Source organism: Oncorhynchus masou, chromosome 23, assembly GCF_036934945.1.
Source record: "Oncorhynchus masou masou isolate Uvic2021 chromosome 23, UVic_Omas_1.1, whole genome shotgun sequence".
Classification (NCBI taxonomy): domain Eukaryota; kingdom Metazoa; phylum Chordata; class Actinopteri; order Salmoniformes; family Salmonidae; genus Oncorhynchus; species Oncorhynchus masou.
The window spans coordinates 42,033,732-42,053,049 of NC_088234.1; the positions used below are offsets into that span (position 1 = coordinate 42,033,732).

The window sequence follows — 19,318 nt, forward strand, 5'->3', positions numbered from 1 at the left end:
ATGAAGTTGAACATCAACTATGAATTTATCCAATACTTATCTGACAACAGAGTAAGTTCAACTGATCAGGTCTGGGTTAAAATATGAACTATAATATCAGCAGACTGCCTATCTTGAAGGACACTTTTGGCCCCGTTGATTTCACTGAATCACTCTGAAAACACACCCCATCTAATACACCTAGATAGAACTTCATACATTCTCTCAAATTTTGTTTTAATTTATCTTTGGCATCCATTTTGTAATTCTCTGTGCGGTCAATGTCAGCCAGATAGTAGAACAGTAAGTGTCTCCTTCATAAGTCCTAAAGGAATAAAGCTGAAAACACTGCTTATCCTCTGAAAAATGTATAGGTACTGTAAGTTCTGCAGACTCATGATTCCAATAGCAGGTTCCAGATTGGAGCTGGCATTGTACACATAGCTAATAGTGTTTGCAAGCTCATTCGAATTGGTCCTTGAAAAACTATCTTCATATATCGCTTAGTATTGGAATTAGGTTTTTGCTATGTTTTTGCTTAATGGAGAATCGAGATGCCCATTTGCCCAATGATGCTTGTCTTCTCTCTCTCACACTCTGCTCCTTTCTAACTTTGGTTTGTGGTGGTTTGGTTTCACTCTTTAAATGGACCTCCTCTCACATTTGGTTAACATCCAAACTAGGCCTACCTCTGTGAAACAGTAGCTTGTTGTGTGCAGAAGGAAGCATAGTACTAGTCATGAGGATATTTTGCCTGCTTGTTATTTACCACTTATGTGATACCAAGGTCATAAATAAGAGACTACCTAAGACTTGGATTATACATTTTAAAGGCTAATCCCTCATGGGTTGATGCTACATACTGTGGAAATGATGCTTTGAATTCTCTAGTCCGGCCAATCACACATACCTAGCTAACTTTATGATGGGGTGTTTATCTTTGTATTAAGGATTTCCACGCTTCACCAGTAATAGAGTTGCGTCGGCACAAACTAACTGGGGACTCATCAAGGGTAATGATGTTGGAAGAGATTTACAGTTAACTGGTGTCAGTATGTGTGTGTCAGCGAGAACGAGAAAGGGGAGGTAGAGGGTGATTGCGAGAGCGAAACGCTGTAGCCTGAGGGTATTTCCGATTCATGAAGGGGCCCGAATGTTTGGATGATATTGCAAAGCAGAGCTTCATATAACCTTGACTGGGCTCTGCCTATGCATGGTGTTGTTGGTTTGGTAAATTTACACACATACACACACCACTCACTGCATCACTTATTGTTAGTTGGTCACAGAACTCGATGAATAAGGGTAATGCATTTGCAGTTGATGGTAAATGAGCAATGCTTGCTTCGTAGAGTTGAGTAGTTGGCTACAGACCCATAATATGGTCATTGCAGTGGCAGCAATGCAGGGTTGGAACCCTGTGCTAACGGGCTAGTGTGTGATGCCACAGTCATTAGCGTGGATGCTAGCGCGGTCAGTGAAAGTCACAGCAGAGGCACCTTCATGGCCCAGCCTGCCTCCCTCTGCTGTGTGTGTGAGGGGCCATTTCACAGACTGCACTCAGGACTCAGCCAGCACTCCCGTGTCCTCTGACAGATAGTGGTTGGCATTATGCTGAGTGGAGTCATTGTCCTAGAGGAAGGACCAGGGCAGGAGGAGAGGTTTGGGAGGTTGGTCTAAAACACTACTACCTTTAGTTTCCTGAACCGATAGGGCTGTTTCTTCATCTGCACACACATTTTACTGTTCTTTCCTACAGGCTCTATGCCACATCAAGTTATGCTCACCTTTTTTCTCTTTTCCTCTTCCTTCCATCTCCTTCCCACAGCTCTCAGTGAAGGGCTACAATGACAAGCAGCACATCCTGCTGAAGAAGATCATTGAGAAGATGGCCGCGTTTGAGATTGATGAGAAACGCTTTGACATCATCAAGGAAGCGGTAAGCTGAGCCCCGCCGCCCAGTTTAAAACTACTCGGGCTATGAAATCATAATGGATCGAAGCTGATGTTGGTTTTTGACTGTTTGATTCTGCTATTGTTTTTGACCCTATGGCGCACACAAACTAACCTTGTATTGTGTTTAACCCCTGATATGATTGGGCTGAACGTTGACCCCTATTGCCCTTTGACCGCTCTTCCAGTATATGAGGTCACTGAACAACTTCAGGGCGGAGCAACCCCATCAGCATGCCATGTACTACCTGCGTCTGCTGATGACAGAGGTGGCCTGGACCAAAGACGAGCTCAAGGAGGCTCTAGACGGTGAGCCGTTCTCACTCTATCTCCACACACCCACCCACACACACACGGGCACGTGTACGTACGCACATACTCTTCTCTCCCAATCTCTCCCCTGCTCTCATTTGAATGCTGAGCCAGTTTGAGCTCCTCTATGAGCTGCAGTCATTTCTCTGCAGTGAAAATCTCACCGTAGGAAGAGGAGCAGATGTATTGTCTGTACGTTCAGTACATTATGCGTTCGCAATGTCCTGTGTAACACTTGAGGCAGAGTTCACCTTGGGGAAAAGACTGCATTTCTGTCTTTTCATTATTACCTCAAACTTGTCCCTATTTCACCTGCCTAGTGCTAGGGCTGTGACAATATCAGTATCGCTATATAATTTCCATGTAAAAAAAAAATACACGAAGCAGACAACTCTTTGCTTCTTTAAAAAAAACCTGCCCTAGGTAAAATATTGTGTGTGCTGGATGGCTTGGAAAATGTGACTCTGGGTGACAAAATAACTGGTCACTTTAATAATGTTTACATACTGTTTTACCCATTTCATATGTATATACTGTATTGTAGCCACGTCCATCCAACTCAACTATTGCTGTACATGTACTATTCTATCCATGTATTCTTCAGATATACTATATATTCAATCCACATACTGTCCATGGTGTCTATACATCACATATAATACCAGTCAAAAGTTTGGAAAGAACCTACTCTTCAAGGGTTTTTCTTTATTTTGACTATTTCCTACATTGTAGAATAATAGTGAAGACATTGCAACTATGAAATAACACATATGGAATTATGTAGTAACCAAAAGATTGTTACACAAATCAAAATATATTTTATATTCTTGAAAGTTCACTGTTGATGACAGCTTTGCACACTCCTGGCATTCTCTCAACCAGCTTCATGAAGAATTATTTTCCACATAGTTCCCACATATGCTGAGCACTTGTTGGCTGTTTTTCCTAAACTCTGCAGTCCAACTCATCCCAAACCATCCCAATTGGGTTGAGGTTGGGTGACTGTGGAGGCCAGGTCATCTGATGCAGCACTCATCACTCCTTCTTGGTCAAATAGCCCTTACACAGCCTGGAGGTGTGATGGGTGATTGTCCTGTTGAAAAACAAATGACAGTTCCACTAAGCACAAACCAGATTATTTATCTTTTGCCAAGATCATCAAGTTTTGAGGGAGCGCGCAATTGGCATTCTGACTGCAGGAATGCCCACCAGAGCTGTTGCCAGAGAATTTAATGTTAATTTCTCTACCTTAGAATTTGGCAGTACGTCCAACCGGCCTCACAACCGTAGACCACATGTAACCACACCAGACCAGGACCTCCATATCTGGCTTCGGGATTTTCTGAAACCAGCCACCCGGACAGCTGATGAAACTGAGGATTATTTCTGTCTGTAATAAAGCCCTTTTGTGGGGGATTGGCTGGGCCTGGCTCCCCAGTGAGTGGGCCTATGCCCTCCCATGGCTGTACCCCTGCCCAGTCATGTGAAATCCATAGATTAGGGCCTAAAGCATTTATTTCAATTGACAGATTTCCTTATATGAACAATAACGCTGTAAATTATTGCATGTTGCATTTATACACTGCTCAAAAAAATAAAGGGAACACTTAAACAACACAATGTAACTCCAAGTCAATCACACTTCTGTGAAATCAAACTGTCCACTTAGGAAGCAACACTGATTGACAATAAATGTCACATGCTGTTGTGCAAATGGAATAGACAACAGGTGGAAATTATAGGCAATTAACAAGACACCCCCAATAAAGGAGTGGTTCTGCAGGTGGTAACCACAGACCACTTCTCAGTTCCTATGCTTCCTGGCTGATGTTTTGGTCACTTTTGAATACTGGCGGTGCTTTCACTCTAGTGGTAGCATGAGACGGAGTCTACAACCCACACAAGTGGCTCAGGTAGTGCAGCTCATCCAGGATGGCACATCAATGCGAGCTGTGGCAAGAAGGTTTGCTGTGTCTGTCAGCGTAGTGTCCAGAACATGGAGGCGCGACCAGGGGACAGGCCAGTACATCAGGAGACGTGAAGGAGGCTGTAGGAGGGCAACAACCCAGCAGCAGGACCGCTACCTCTGCCTTTGTGCAAAGAGGAGCAGGAGGAGCACTGCCAGAGCCCTGTAAAATGACCTCCAGCAGGTCACAAATGTGCATGTGTCTGCTCAAACGGTCAAACAGACTCCATGAGGGTGTTATGAGGGCCCGACGTCCACAGGTGGGGGTTGTGCTTACAGCCCAACACCGTGCAGGACGTTTGGCATTTGCCAGAGAACACCAAGATTGGCAAATTCGCCACTGGCGCCCTGTGTTCTTCACAGATGAAAGCAGGTTCACACTGAGCACATGTGACAGTCTGGAGACGGCGTGGAGAACGTTCTGCTGCCTGCAACATCATCCAGCATGAGGATGTGGGTCAGTCATGGTGTGGGGTGGCAATTCTTTGGGGGGCCCTCCATGTGCTCGCCAGAGGTAGCCTGACTGCCATTAGGTACCGAGATGAGATCCTCAGACCCCTTTTGAGACCATATGCTGGTGCGGTTGGCCCTGGGTTCTTCCTAATGCAAGACAATGCTAGACCTCATGTGGCTGGAGTGTGTCAGCAGTTCCTGCAAGATGAAGGCATTGATGCTATGTTTGTTTCTAACATTAGGGCTGTTTTCCTAAAGAAGTTAAATCCGCATGGTGTTTTGTTTCCCAACCACAATACTAACAAGTATCGCGATACTGTTATCTTCCCAGCTCTACCTAGTGCCTATGTGTTAGTGCCCTTGTTGCCCTTCTCTGGGTCTCCAGTCTTTCACAGATCCCTGTACCTGGTTTTTACAGACCAGCTACTGCTGTGTGTTCCCCCTTCCCTACTATTCTCCCATCCTTCCCCAGTCACTCATCCCTGGCTGCTCATCCACCACCTCTCACCACTATTTGAATGAATCTGGGTCAGACACTGTGAATTCAGATTGACCAACCTACGCGAAGAGGAAATGTGTTGTGTTTGTGTCTGCATGTCTCCACGTTTGGGTGAGTGTGTTTGTGTACGTACATTTCTGCCCGCGCTGGCAACAGGAATGATATGTGGTGGCAGCAACAGCCTGCATGACTGATGCTTTTGATTCTGTCCCGATTTGTATAGATTTAGAATGATAGCTCTGTGATTGATTCCTCCAGTCTGAATCTGTCTTCCAGATGTCACTCTCCCCCGCCTCAAGGCCTTCATACCTCAACTATTGTCACGGTTACACATCGAGACCCTTCTCCATGGCAACATCACCAAGGAGGTGAGTTTGAAGTTACCTTCCAGTGGACTGACTTCATTTGTAAATGGCAGACACACACACACACAGCAAGACGTTTGATGTATGGAATGTGGATATGTTCTATAACTGCTTATACGGTTAGCCGCTCCTCTCCCATATAGGTTTTAAGTGGAATGCTTTTCTGTCCACTAGCAGTGTCACAGAAGGTGAACACACTGTCGAACCCTGATAAGATCCTCCGATCAAATGACACTTTATAAAAGATCCCAGCCATCGCCAACAGTCTCCCTTATGTCTGGTAATGACGCCCAGTAGAGGGATGTCACAGTCTAGTGGAGAGGGAATTGGATGCACCAGCGGGTGCAATGGTCCATTTCATCACCATAGAGACTCACTGTGCACTGCAGGCCTCCTATTACCTTAGATGAAGCGTTTACTGTGTGGACAGAATTATTATAGCAGTGTTCCGATTCAGTCGAACGAACCTATAGATATGTATCTGCTATGGAAAGGAGGTATCTTGACACATTTAAAAGGTGGATTACAACACTGATTTATGTCATTTGCACCTCTCACTTTCCTCTCTCGATCTCTCTTTCTCTAGTCTGCTCTAGACATGATGCAGATGGTCGAGGACACGCTTATGAATCAAGCCCACACCAAGCCCCTCCTACCAAGCCAGTTGATTCGCTACAGGGAGGTGCAGGTGCCAGATGGTAGGCCAAGTGCACAGCCTATCATTCCCTTCACCTCCATGTAACTTTGTCATGCAACTTCGTCATGCCTGTCCCCATTGTGACCATGCTGAAGGTTTCTTACCCAAGTCTGGCCTGTGCTTGTGTAACACCTCAGTGTTCATGCCCCTCCAATGTCCAAGGGAGAAAGTCTCACCTACAAAGGGGAAACAGACATCACTAGGCAATACAATACACACACTTTTCCTTAACCACTTACACAAACTCACACAGCACCACAGCACAACAACACACACACAGTGCCTGTGCACTCTTTAAGTAACTTGAGCACATTAAGTAACTTGAGGACATTAAGTAACTTGAGCACAGAGGAGAGGAAAATCATGGCTGTCTGGGCCTCCTGGAAACATCCTGGAACCAGTCGGCCAGCCAGCCTCAAACTGAACTAACTGAACAAACACAAACTGAACTAACCTTTGAACGGAGCAGGATTTGGAGATGGCGGTGTCGGAGGGTAGGGCTGCCGTCTTATCGGCTCTTAACCAACGATACTATTTTTTTTTTTTTTTTCATGTTGTTCGTAACTTGTTTTGTACATAATGTTGTTGCCTACTGTCTCTTATGACTGAAAAGAGCTTCTGGACATCAGAACTGCGATTACTCACCTCAAACTGGACGAGGAGTTCGTCTTCAATGAGTCGGACGCGAGGGATATACTATCTACACCTGAACAGGTCCAGATCCCCGTGATTCGCTGGAAAGGGAAACGTAGGTTTCGCGGAAAGAGATCAGGATGCCTTGCGAGGATCAGGCGACGAGTGGCCAATCTGCCCTTGCCTTCCGTTCTGCTAGCTAACGTTCAATCACTGGAAAATAAATGGGACGAACTGAAAGTACTTATATCCTACCAACGGAACATTAAAAACTAATATCTAATGTTTCACGAGTCGTGGCAGAACGATGACATTAAGAACATACAGCTGGCGGGTTATACACACTATCGGCAGGACAGAACAGCAGCCTCTGGTAAGACACGGGCCTAACAACAACTGGTGCACAATATCTAAGGAAGTCTCAACGTTTAGCTCGCCTTAAATCGTTTTTTACCAAATTTCTATCAGCATGTTAAATGTGCAACCAAAGGGAAAACATGTCTAGACCACCTTTACTCCACACACAGAGATGCGTACAAAGTTCTCCCTCGCCCTCCATTTGGCAAATCTGATTCCTGCTTATAAGCAAAAATTCATGCAGGAAGCACCAGTGACTCGGTCTATAAGAAAGTGGTCAGTTAAAGCAGATGCTAAGCTATAGGACTGTTTTGCTAGGACAGACTGGAATATGTTCCTGGATTCTTCCGATGGCATTGAGGAGTACACCACATCAGTCACTGGCTTTATCAATAAGTGCATCGAGGACGTCGTCCCCACAGTGACTGTATGTACATACCCCAACCAGAAGCCATGGATTACAGGCAACATACGCACTGAGCTAAAGGGTAGAGCTGCCACTTTCAAGGAGTGGAACTCTAACCCGGAAGTTTATAAGAAATCCCGCTATGCCCTCCGACGAAGCATCAAACAGGCAAAACGGCAATACAAGACAGAATTGTACTACAACGGCTCCGATGCTCGTCGGATGTGGCAGGGCTTGCAAACTATTACAGAGTACAAAGGCAAGCATAGCTGAGAGCTGCCCAGTGACACAAGCTTACCAGACAAGCTAAATAAATTATATGCTGGCTTCGGGCAAGTAACACTGAAACATGCATGAGAGCATCAGCTGTTCCGGACGACTGTGTGATCACTCTCTCCACAGCCGATGTGAGGACGTGTAGGACGTGTACTCCGAGCATGCACTGACAAACTGGCAAGTGTCTTTACTGACATTTTCAACCTCTTCCTGTCTGAATCTGTAATGCCAACATATTTCAAGCAGAACACCATAGTCCCTGTGCCCAAGAACACTAGGGTATCCTGCCTAAATGACTACCGACCCATAGTACTCACGTTTGTAGCCATGAAGTGCTTTGAAAGGCTGCTCATGGCTCACATCAAATCAAATTTATTTATATAGCCCTTCGTACATCAGCTGATATCTCAAAGTGCTGTACAGAAACCCAGCCTAAAACCCCAAACAGCAAGCAATGCAGGTATAGAAGCACCGTTGCTAGGAAAAACTCCCTAGAAAGTCCAAAACCTAGGAAGAAACCTTGAGAGGAACCAGGCTATGTGGGGTGGCCAGTCCTCTTCTGGCTGTGCCGGGTGGAGATTGTAACAGAACATGGCCAAGATGTTCAAATGTTCATAAATGACCAGCATGGTCAAATAATAATAATCACAGGCAGAACAGTTGAAACTGGAGCAGCAGCACGGCTTGGTGGACTGGGGACAGCAAGGAGTAATCATGTCAGGTAGTCCTGAGGCATGGTCCTAAGGGCTCAGGTCCTCCGAGAGAGAGAAAGAAAGAGAGAATTAGAAAGAGCATACTTACATTCACACAGGACACCGGATAGGACAGGAGAAGTACTCCAGATATAACAAACTGAACAAACGTCAACATCATTATCCCAGATACGCTAGACCTACTCCAATTTGCATACCACCCCAACAGATCCACAGACGATGCAATCTCTATTGCACTCTACACTGCCCTTTCCCACCTGGACAAAAGGAACACCTATGTGAGAACGGTTTTCATTGACAAAAGCTCAGCGTTTAACACCATTGTTCCCTCAAAGCTCATCACTAAGCTAAGGACCCTGGGATTAAGCACCTCTCTCTACAACTGGATCTTGGACGTCTTGATGGGCCGCCCCCAGGTGGTAAGGGTAGGCGACAACGCATCCGCCACACTAATCCTCAATACGGGGGGCCCAATGATCAAGACAAAGGAGATGAATGTGGACTACAGGGAAGGAGGACCAAGCACGCCCCAATTCTCATCGACAGGGCTGTAGTGGAGCACACTGAGAGCTTCCAAGTTCCTTGGCGTCCACACCACCAACAACTAACATGGTCCAAGCACACCAAGACAGTCGTGAGGCGGGCACAACAAAACCTATTCCCCCTCAGGAGACTGAAAATATTTGGCATGGGTCCTCAGATCCTCAAAAGGTTCCACAGCTGCACCGTCGACAGCATCCTGACGGGTTGCATCACTGCCTGGTATGGCAACTGCTCGGCCTCCGACCGCAAGACACTACAGAGGGTAGTGCATGTGGCCCAGTACATCACCGGGGCCAAGCTTCCTGCCATCCAGGACCTCTATACCAGGCGGTGTCAGAGGAAGACCCTAAAAAGACTCCAGCCACCCTTGTCATAGACGGTTCTCTCTGCTACTGCACGGCAAGCGGTACCGGAGCGCCAAGTCTAGGTCCAAGAGGCTTCTAAACAGCTTCTACCCCCAAGCCATAAGACTCCTGAACAGCTAGTCAAATGGCTACCCAAACTTTTGCATTGCCTGTAAGGTCTACTACTTTTGCATTCACTGTAAGGTCTACCACACCTGTTGTATTCAGCGCATGTGACAAATCAATTTGATTTGATTTTTAGCTTCCCAACAAAAAAGCTTAACATACACTTTTACAGACACATACTTAAACTGCTTACTTCCATTCATCTTCACTCGCACACTTTTTGCATTCTGAGGAGAACTGTTGACACATCATTCATCATTGAAAAGGATATGCATAAGTAACCTGCTGCATCTTTCCTCATTCAAAGTCTACTTGATCATTTAGGACTCAAATATCGGTCGATATCCAAATGAACTCAGCACATCCCGTGGGGTTTTTGCGCACCCCCCCCCCCCCCCCAAAAAAAAAAAATGAAAGTTCCAATGAAAAGCTTTTAACACGCCTATTCACAGCCACTCAGCAAAAAGTGTGATGTTGGCTTAGTCTCTCCTGACTGGAGTGTCACCACTGTCCTCTAGCTGAACTCTATATATATATATATATATATATATATATAAACGTTCATGTATTATGCTTTTTAAATCTATCCAAACACATTCTTTAGTAATTGTATATTTACAGTTAAGCCGGGGGTGCATCAACTGGCTAGGTTGTTTAGGGCTTGTTACTTATTCCTAAATTCATTTTTTAAGTCTCAATTAAGTTCAACTGGCTAGGTTGTTTAGGGCTTGTTACTTATTCCTAAATTCATTTTTTTAAGTCTCAATGTTTGCTGAGTTGCGCCTGCAGCATTATACAGCATTTGGATAAGCTGTATTGCATGGTTAGTAAATGTGTGTGTGTGTTGAAGTTTGTGATGCTACAGTATGTGTATAAACCCTGGGTCATATACACTGTGGCCAGTTTATTAGGTACACCAATCTGGACCCCCCTTGCCTCCATAACAGTCTGAATATTTCGGGGCACGGCCACATTGCTCAATTGGCCTAACGTGTGCCAGGAAAAGATTCCCTACACCATTACGCCACCAGCCTGTACAGTTGACACCAGGCAGGATAGGCCATGGACTCATGCTGTTTATGCCAAATCCTGACTGCCATCAGCATAACTCGAGGAACTGGGATTTGTTGGCCTAGACAACACTCAATTAATTGTGTTGGTGATTGCATGCCTGCTGGACCCACTTCCTCTTGTTTTTAGCTGATAGGAGTGGAACCCGGTGTGGTCGTCTGCTGCAATAGCCCATCCGGGACAAGGACGGATTAGTTATGCATTCCGAGATGCCGTTCTGCACACCACTGTTGTACTGCGTCTTAATTTGCCTGTTTGTGGTCGCTGACCGAATGTTTTTTGTTTGACGCACCATTCTTGGTAAACCCTAGACTGTCATGTGTGAAAAGCCCAGGAGGGAGGCCGGTCGTTTCTGAGATACTGGACCCGGCGCGCCTGGCACCGTCAACCATATCACGTTCAAAGTCTTTTAGATCACGTTTTTCCCATTCTAACATTCAATCATACAGTAACTGGATGCCTGTCTGCATGCTTTATAGAGCAAGCCATGGTCACGTGACATACTCTCTGCAGAACTATTTTTGTGAACTAGGTGGTGTACCTAATAAACTGTCCACTGAGTATTTGTTAGGCACAAAATGTACTGAAACAGGGATGTACTACCTGGACTTGTCCAATAAGAAACTCTTGTTTTTTTTTCCCTTTGCAAAAGATTTTGAAACCTTTTCCATTATGTGCCCTAATGACTATGACCCTGCTGTCTGTGCCTTCCAGGTGGCTGGTATGTGTACCAGCAGAGGAACGAGGTGCACAACAACTGTGGCATAGAGATCTACTACCAGACAGACATGCAGACAACCCACGACAACATGCTGCTGGAGCTCTTCTGCCAGATCATCTCTGAGCCTTGCTTCAACACACTGCGCACCAAGGAACAGTTGGGTAAGACCACGCACACACACTCAAGTGGAGACTGGTATCTTGTAAAGTACTCAAATACAGTTGAACTCAAAACCCTGCAGTGAAAAGGGGACAGTAGACTGTGTGCAGTTAAACATAAACACTTTCCAGAATTTACAGTGAATTGTTTGACTTTCCTCTCTCCTCAGGGTACATAGTGTTTAGCGGTCCGCGGCGCGCTAACGGGGTCCAGGGCCTGCGCTTCATCATCCAGTCGGAGAAGGCCCCCCACTACCTGGAGAGCCGGGTGGAGGCATTCCTAAAAGCCATGGAGATGTCTGTGGAGGAAATGAACGACGAGGCCTTCCAGAAACACATCCAGGCCCTGGCCATCCGCCGCCTGGACAAGCCCAAGAAGCTGGCCGCTGAGTGCGCCAAGTACTGGGGGGAGATCATCTCTCAGCAGTACAACTTCGACAGGGGTGAGCATGTGCAGACACAATGAGCAACACGCACATACACACCCCTTCCTTTACCTGGTCTGGAGGCCTAAAAGCTTTTTCCAAGTGATATCTGTGGGGAGTTTGCGTAGTTAGTGTCGACTAAATGGTTATTCCTCCTGATCCTCATATTATAACTGCTAGGAGGTCTTTTTATATGAATAGGTGATTTGAATGAAATATGCATTTATTTATATTGACATTTTTATATTGACATTCTGGAGGATCCCCAAGGGAAAGGAAGGTTGTTTTCGCCGCAGAAATTGGCAACGATTAGGCCCCAGAATAAACTCGTGGAGCAAACCTCGCCCAAGCAGCATCTCCTGCATCTCCTGAGTGCTATTATGGATTGTAATGGGCTGATTTGCTGGTAATCTGCCGTAAACCTCGATCCAGAACTCTTAGTAGGGAGAAGTGATGAAAACCATGTTCTCATTGTTAGAGGGAAGGAGGATGGGAGAAGACAGGGCAGCAACTGTCACCACTAATGTCATGATAGAGAGTGGAGCCGTGCCAATAGTGGGACATTGTACAGTAGGGGTGGCTGGTGACCCTGTAGGGCCTCGGTCGATCAATGTCAACTGGTCAATCTTCAAGGCATTTCTAGTCACAACATTTCTGTAGAAAAGCCAACGATAAATGCTTGCGCTCCTTTTATAAAAAATAACAAAATTGTGTTGCGCAAGATCTGTGGCTAAATCGAGTGCTTCTACTGCTCAAATCACTGTGCCTATAGCGTTCAGCAAGGTTTGATACTAGTCTACATGTGCAAGACTGTGTCCCCTCTCTCTGGTCAGTCTCACTGGAAGAAAGGAAGGAGAGAGCAGGGACCATGAGAGGCTGACCCTCTGCTGCTCTTTCCCTCCCTCGCTGAGACTAATGCCGTGTTGAAAACAACTGCTAACTTTAGACATCTGACTTCAGTGCGTTCAAGACAACTGGAAACTCTGCGGGGGGGAAAAATAAGATCCAACTGGGGAATATTTTTTTTGAACGGTCATCCAACTCACGTCATTCCAAGTCTGAATCTTTCGAGAGCTCCGACTTGAAGATCACTGACATCATGATTTTACCTTGTTTGTTTCCGAGTTCCCAGTTGTCTTGAAAGCACGATGGCCATCAGATGCAGGAAACATCAGTCCAGTAAAATAAAAAAGCAAATTATTTCAATTTATGCTCTGCTGCGCCTCACAAGTGCTACACCAACTGATCTAGTTTGTCATCAAAGCTTGAGTTTTTAAATATAAACTCAACAATTTCAAAGATTTTACTGAGTTAGTTTATATCAGGAAATCAGATAATGTCACAGATAATGTAAAAAAAATGTAAGTGCGTGGATGAGAATCAGTCAGTATCTGGTGTGACCACCATTTGCATCATGCAGCGTGACATCTCTTTCGCGTAGAGTTTGTTCATTATAAAATGGTTTGAGAAGAACAATATTGCCAGGCATATAGCCAATATGCATTAGGCCTACTGCACAAACGTCATTCCTGCAGAACTGTTTTAACTTGGTTACATTTAAGTAGTTGAAAATAAATGAGCGGTAGATCTGGCTTTTTGACTACGAAAGTGAAATTACTACGGACCTCATTATCACAATACTTAGGTGACGATACGATATGTATTGCAATTCAATACTGTGATTTTAGTGCGATTTCGACATCCAAACATATTGCTCTATATGTCTGCTGCAGAGTGACGAGAGAGCCATGAGAAAATAAAAGTCCTGAAAACAAATTAGCTGCCCACTTATGAAGATGAAGGAAAAATACTGGAATTTTGGTGCAGGTACAGCCAACTAGCGCAAAGAAATATTGCGGGATATCTCAAATCATCAACCTTTAGTCCAAAGTGTTTCCTGTTGTTTTCTAGATAACATTGAAGTGGCCTATCTGAAGACGTTGACGAAAGAAAACATCATGCAGTTCTACCGGGTGAGTATAGTAGCTGCTCATCCATCTACTGCATTCTGGTGTGTTGTTCAATCTGTCCTCCCTGAAAGATGGCACCTTGATTCATTTAGAACCCTCCACCACTCTTATCCACGTCCTGGTTCTATTCATAGCTGTGGAGGTTACACTGACACAGTATGCTGTGCTCACAGAATATCCACAACAGTGGAGGCTCCTTAGAGGAGGAAGGGGAGGACCACCCTCAGTGAATTTCATACAAAAATTTTTTGGGGGAAAAGTTATCCTTTTTAGATCAAACTATACTAAATATATTCACTCCACCAAATAATTGATTAAGACACACTGTTTTGCAATGAAGGTCTACAGTAGCCTCAACAGCACTCTGTAGGACAGCATCATGCCATGGTGTAGCCAGAGGACAGCTAGCGTCCGTCGTCCTCTGTGTACATTGACTTCATTACAAAACCGAAGAGGCGCATGGTTCTCACCTCCTTCTATAGACTTACACAGGAATTACGACAACTTCTGGAGGATATCCTCCGACCTATCAGAGCTCTTGCAGCATGAACTGACATGTTGTCCAACCAATCGAAGAATCAGATAATGAATCTAGTACTGAAAGCATAAGCTACAGCTAGCTAGCACTGCAGTGTGTTAGCTGACTCAGAGAGAGACAATAGTAGAAATGTTTTGAACTAATTTCTTCCAAAATGAATGAGAAGCAAGAGCTATATTTCTCTTTCACTTAATAACTAGCAAATGCAGTTAGCCTACTAAAACACCCTGCTCAAACAGAGGGATACTATGTTAGCTAGCTGGCTATGACTATCCAACACAACACTGGAACTCTTCCAAGTCAAGTTAAGCTTTTGGTTTTACTTATTTATTGCCACTGGCTCCCGCCGGTGTAAGTTCTAAACTTCTTACTTGACTGTACATTGTATCGGGGCGGCAGGTAGCCTAGTGGTTAGAGCGTTGGGCCAGTAACTGAAAGATTGCTGGAACGAATCGCCGAGCTGACAAGGTAAAAATCTGTCGTTCTGACCCTGAGCAAGGCAGTTAACCCACTGTTCCCCGGGCGCCGAAGACGTGGGTGTCAATTAAGGCAGCCCTCCGCACCTCTGATTCAGAGGGGTTGGGTTAAATGCGGAAGACACATTTCAGTTGAAGGCATTTAGTTGTACAACTGACTAGGTATTCCCCTTTTCCCTAACGTTGCTGCATGATTGTAGCGGGTTTACTAATTGCGTTAGTTCTATTAGCTATGTTGACTATGACATTACTTTAGCTAATATGGTGACAACAATGTAATTTCTTTATTTAACTAGGCAAGTCAGTTAACTTTTTATGTCTGCAGGGGCAGTATTGAGTAGCTTGGATGAAAAGGTGCCCATAGTAAACGGCCAGTTGCTAATATATGCATATTATTATTAGTATTGGATAGAAAACACTCTAAAGTTTCCAAAACTGTCAAAATATTGTCTGTGAGTATAACAAAACTGATATTGCAGGAGAAACCCTGAGGAAAATCAAAACAGGAAGTGGCTTCTATTTTGAAAATTCCATGTACCATAGCCTCCCTTTGCTGGATATGAACCAGATTCCTTTTCCTATCGCTTCCTCAAGGTGTCAACAGTCTTCAGACAGTTTCAGGCTTTTATTTTGAAAAATGAGCCAGAACGATAACATCGCGTCACATGAGTTTTGCTCGCGCAACAGAGTTTGGATAGGTATTGCTTTTCTCTCTCGTACTGTGAAAGACATTTGCGGTTGATATATTATTGATTATATATTTTAAAAACAACCTGAGGATTGATTATAAAAAAAAACATTTGAGATGTCTCTGTGGACATTACGGAAACTATTTGGAATTTTCGTCTGCGTTGTCGTGACCGCTCTTTCCTGTGGAATTTCTTAACGCGGCAAACAAACTGAGGTATTTTGGATATAAAAATAATATTTTTGAAACAAAAGGAACATTGGTTGTGTAACTGGGAGTCTCGTGAGTGAAAACATCCGAAGATCATCAAAGGTAAACGATTAATTTGATTACTTTTCTGATTTTTGTAACCAAGCTACCTGATGCTAAGTGTACTTAATGTTTTGTCGTGCGATCGATAAATTTACACAAACGCTTGGATTGCTTTCGCTGTAAAGCATCATTTCAGGGTGACTTAAATTGAAGTTTCATTGTAGATTAATGTATTTTTTCTAACCTTGAAGTGGATGTGTTGAGTCTATTCTAAGGTCCAGATGCACACTGTAGGGCAGATTCAATCCAAAATCCTTAGACATGAACAAGGGGCTACTATGGTTGTAAAACAGCTTGAATGAACCACCATTTTATTTCATACCAGGGCCTGTAGTGATGCCTTTTGCACTGCGATGCAGTGCCGTAGACTGCTGCGCTTCTCGGGGAGCCCAAAGCTGTGGGTAGCGGTTATGATATGGTTTGGCTTGGAAAGGTTTTTTTCGTCTGGTCACATACAGTTGTTTTTTTGTTGTTGTTTTTTTACCTTTATTTTACTAGGCAAGTCAGTTAAGAACAAATTCTTATTTTCAATGACGGCCTAGGAACAGTGGATTAACTGCCTGTTCAGGGGCAGAATGACAGATTTTGTACCTTGTCAGCTCGGGGATTCGAACTTGCAACCTTTCGGTTACTAGTCCAATGCTCTAACCACTAGGCTACACTGCATTAAAGTCCACAAGCAAAAGGAACAGGTGAGAGGAGAGCGCATAGATATGAGAAGGAATGCAACCTTGGCTGCTATGAAAGTGAACTGTTTACGTGTGATCGGGGGTGTATATTCATTCTGCCGATTCTGTGGGGAAAAGTTTCTTAAATGGAAGCAAATGGAACGAAATGGGGATAAACATGCATGAATTTGTCCAATAGAAACTCTCGTTTGCAACTGTTGAACTAATGATTACACCCTTGATCAGCTAGATGCAGGCAAGATGGTATTGAATGTGTCACTATCTGTTACCTCAATTTTTTTTTCTCACTACCTCTTGAAATGTTGTAGCAACCTGATGGGTATAGGGAAATTGAGTATCATGTAGTTGCCTAAGCCTATCACTTTTACATTGAACTGGGTGAATGAAATATGAATGACAGTCATCCAATATGCATGCTGTAATAGAAATAAGGCCATGCTCATGAAAAACAAATTGCCCTCCCTAATCTTAAACTGCACTGACTGCCACTGATCCACAACCATAACAAGGGGGTGCGTCACTGTCAGGGTGGTGTTTCAAGAGGATAAGGGGACCAAGGATAGCGAAGCAATGAGACTTCCCATATTTCTACCTCAGCAGAAGCAACACAGGCCCCATGCAGAATATTTTCATTGTGTAATACATTTCACCATATCCCCCCTCCACAGATTTGACTGTGGAATCCACTTTGTTCTGATGTAGGAGACTGGAAACTTTCTTCACCCCATTATAATACATTTTTCGCAGACAGTGACTTCAATTAAATTCTGTCTCTTCTCTGTGTCTCTATCTAACTCTTGTCTCTCTCTCTGTAGGATATGTTGGCTGTGGATGCACCCAAGAGGCACAAGGTGTCTGTGCATGTCCTGTCTAGGGAGATGGACTCCTGTGAGTACTGTACAAGTGATGGAGAGTTTTTTGGGGGGATAGAAGTTCAGTTTGTCAGTGTGAATGTGTTGCTTTGACTGTTCTTAACAGTTTAAATGTCTCTGTCCTTTTGTTTAGGCCCAGTCGTGGGCGAGTTCCCTGCCCAGAATGACGTCAACCTGGTCCCTGCCCCCTCCTTGCCACAGGTAATGTAGTCATCCTTTTATAATACAGGAGGAGTGTGTGTCTGTGATAGAGAATTGGAAGAATTATGTAACTTTTTGGGTGATGTGTTAACGTCTGTAATACACTGACCTGTCCATCTGTGTACAGCCTACTTTGGTCCAGGACATGACCGAGTTCAAGAGGAGCCTTCCCCTCTTTCCCCTGGCCAAGCCCCACATCAACTTCATGGCTGCTAAACTGTGAGGACCGGGCAGCCCTGCCCCCAGAGCAGCATGGGAGCACTGTGGTGGGGGGGTGCCCTGCTCTGTCCCCCCCCCCCCTGTCCCCCGAGGCAACAGGAGTCAGGAACACACTCATCTGACTAAGCCTGCATGTGTGTATGCTTGTATCTGTGTGTGGTAGGCTGGAGGCTACTATAGGCACTTGGAAATGTGTTTGATTCCCACAACTTGGCTGTGGATCTCATCATAGCTCCGTGTAAGAGTAGAGGTCACACAATTTTAGTCTCATGGAAAACCCCACCAACACACATTCCCAATAATGTATAGAATGTTGAAGCAGGGCTCCTATTATAGAGGAATAGTAATAACTTAAACAACTACAAGGCCGGGAACCCTGTAAACCAGTACAAGTACCCCTTGACACTTTATAATGGAAGTGTTTTTAGTTGATTTAGCCACAAGGACATGCTGCTGTGGTGAGAGTAAACTGTTGGTTCATGATGATTATGTGAAGCTTTTGAGGTGTAGGAGGATAGCTCTGCAAAGGGTGTACATAATATCATTTTAGACACGCCGGACACGTACTTTCTTATGTACTCGTGCGACGCATCAAGGCACAGTGACAACTCCCTGAGTTGATATCGCAAAGACTGTGTTTAAATAAGATGAATGTGAAACACACTATTTTGGACACCATTTCAGTTGATCAGCCTTATGGAAACGATTCTGTTTTAATCCATGATGTACAGGTTTTGAGATCTGACTCTATTTATTTTTTAAACTGGTAAAATGTCAGGGCCCGTTTGGTGGAGAGGTGTCCCATGAAGCTTTTCTTTTGAACGAGTGCTCTATAGGGTTGTATTATCCAAGCATCATCTCAGGGTCCCTCTAATCGTTTGCTTTTATTTGAGATTGAAGAAAAATAAACACATTTGTCTGTCATTTATGTTAATTACTTGTTTGGAGTTATACATTTTTCTTTTTATAGCTTTTATGCTTGTTAATATTTTAATCTGAATTGTGTTCGACTCGTGATTTATTGCATAGGTGTTCCCCCCATTTGAGACAAAGGTTGTACCTTTTTAAAAGGAGGTAGGGGGTGGTCTACTACCAATCTGGACCAATAGATGCACAACTGTGGCTGGAGAAGTCAGCTGGATACACATATCACAGCAGTGTCTGGACTTTGACAGTCAGCCAACTGCACTTTGCCTCTGTTGGTCAGACTTGGAACAGGATTGGGGTCATTGCAATCTTAAAGATGCTATCCTTCAGAAAAACAAAGGACTGCTATAGAATGTCTGGTGGGGTAAACAGATTTAGTCTTTTCTCAGGACACCCTTTAAAATAATCATATTTTGTCTGAAGGGTTTC

At 44.3% G+C, this 19,318-nt stretch overlaps 1 protein-coding gene across 1 annotated transcript in view; it reads left to right on the forward strand.

Moving 5' to 3' along the window:
- The window catches only part of ide (insulin-degrading enzyme), a 47,235-nt gene extending 28,339 nt beyond the window's left edge, over positions 1-18,896 (forward strand). The window contains exons 16-25 of the mRNA XM_064932155.1: positions 1,808-1,918; positions 2,121-2,241; positions 5,439-5,530; positions 6,114-6,225; positions 11,408-11,575; positions 11,743-12,015; positions 13,909-13,970; positions 17,486-17,558; positions 17,676-17,743; positions 17,871-18,896. Coding sequence (XP_064788227.1) covers positions 1,808-1,918; positions 2,121-2,241; positions 5,439-5,530; positions 6,114-6,225; positions 11,408-11,575; positions 11,743-12,015; positions 13,909-13,970; positions 17,486-17,558; positions 17,676-17,743; positions 17,871-17,966 — 1,176 coding nt within the window. The 3' untranslated portion in view covers positions 17,967-18,896. The remainder of the gene's footprint in view (positions 1-1,807; positions 1,919-2,120; positions 2,242-5,438; positions 5,531-6,113; positions 6,226-11,407; positions 11,576-11,742; positions 12,016-13,908; positions 13,971-17,485; positions 17,559-17,675; positions 17,744-17,870) is intronic.
- The last annotated feature ends 422 nt before the right edge of the window (positions 18,897-19,318 follow it).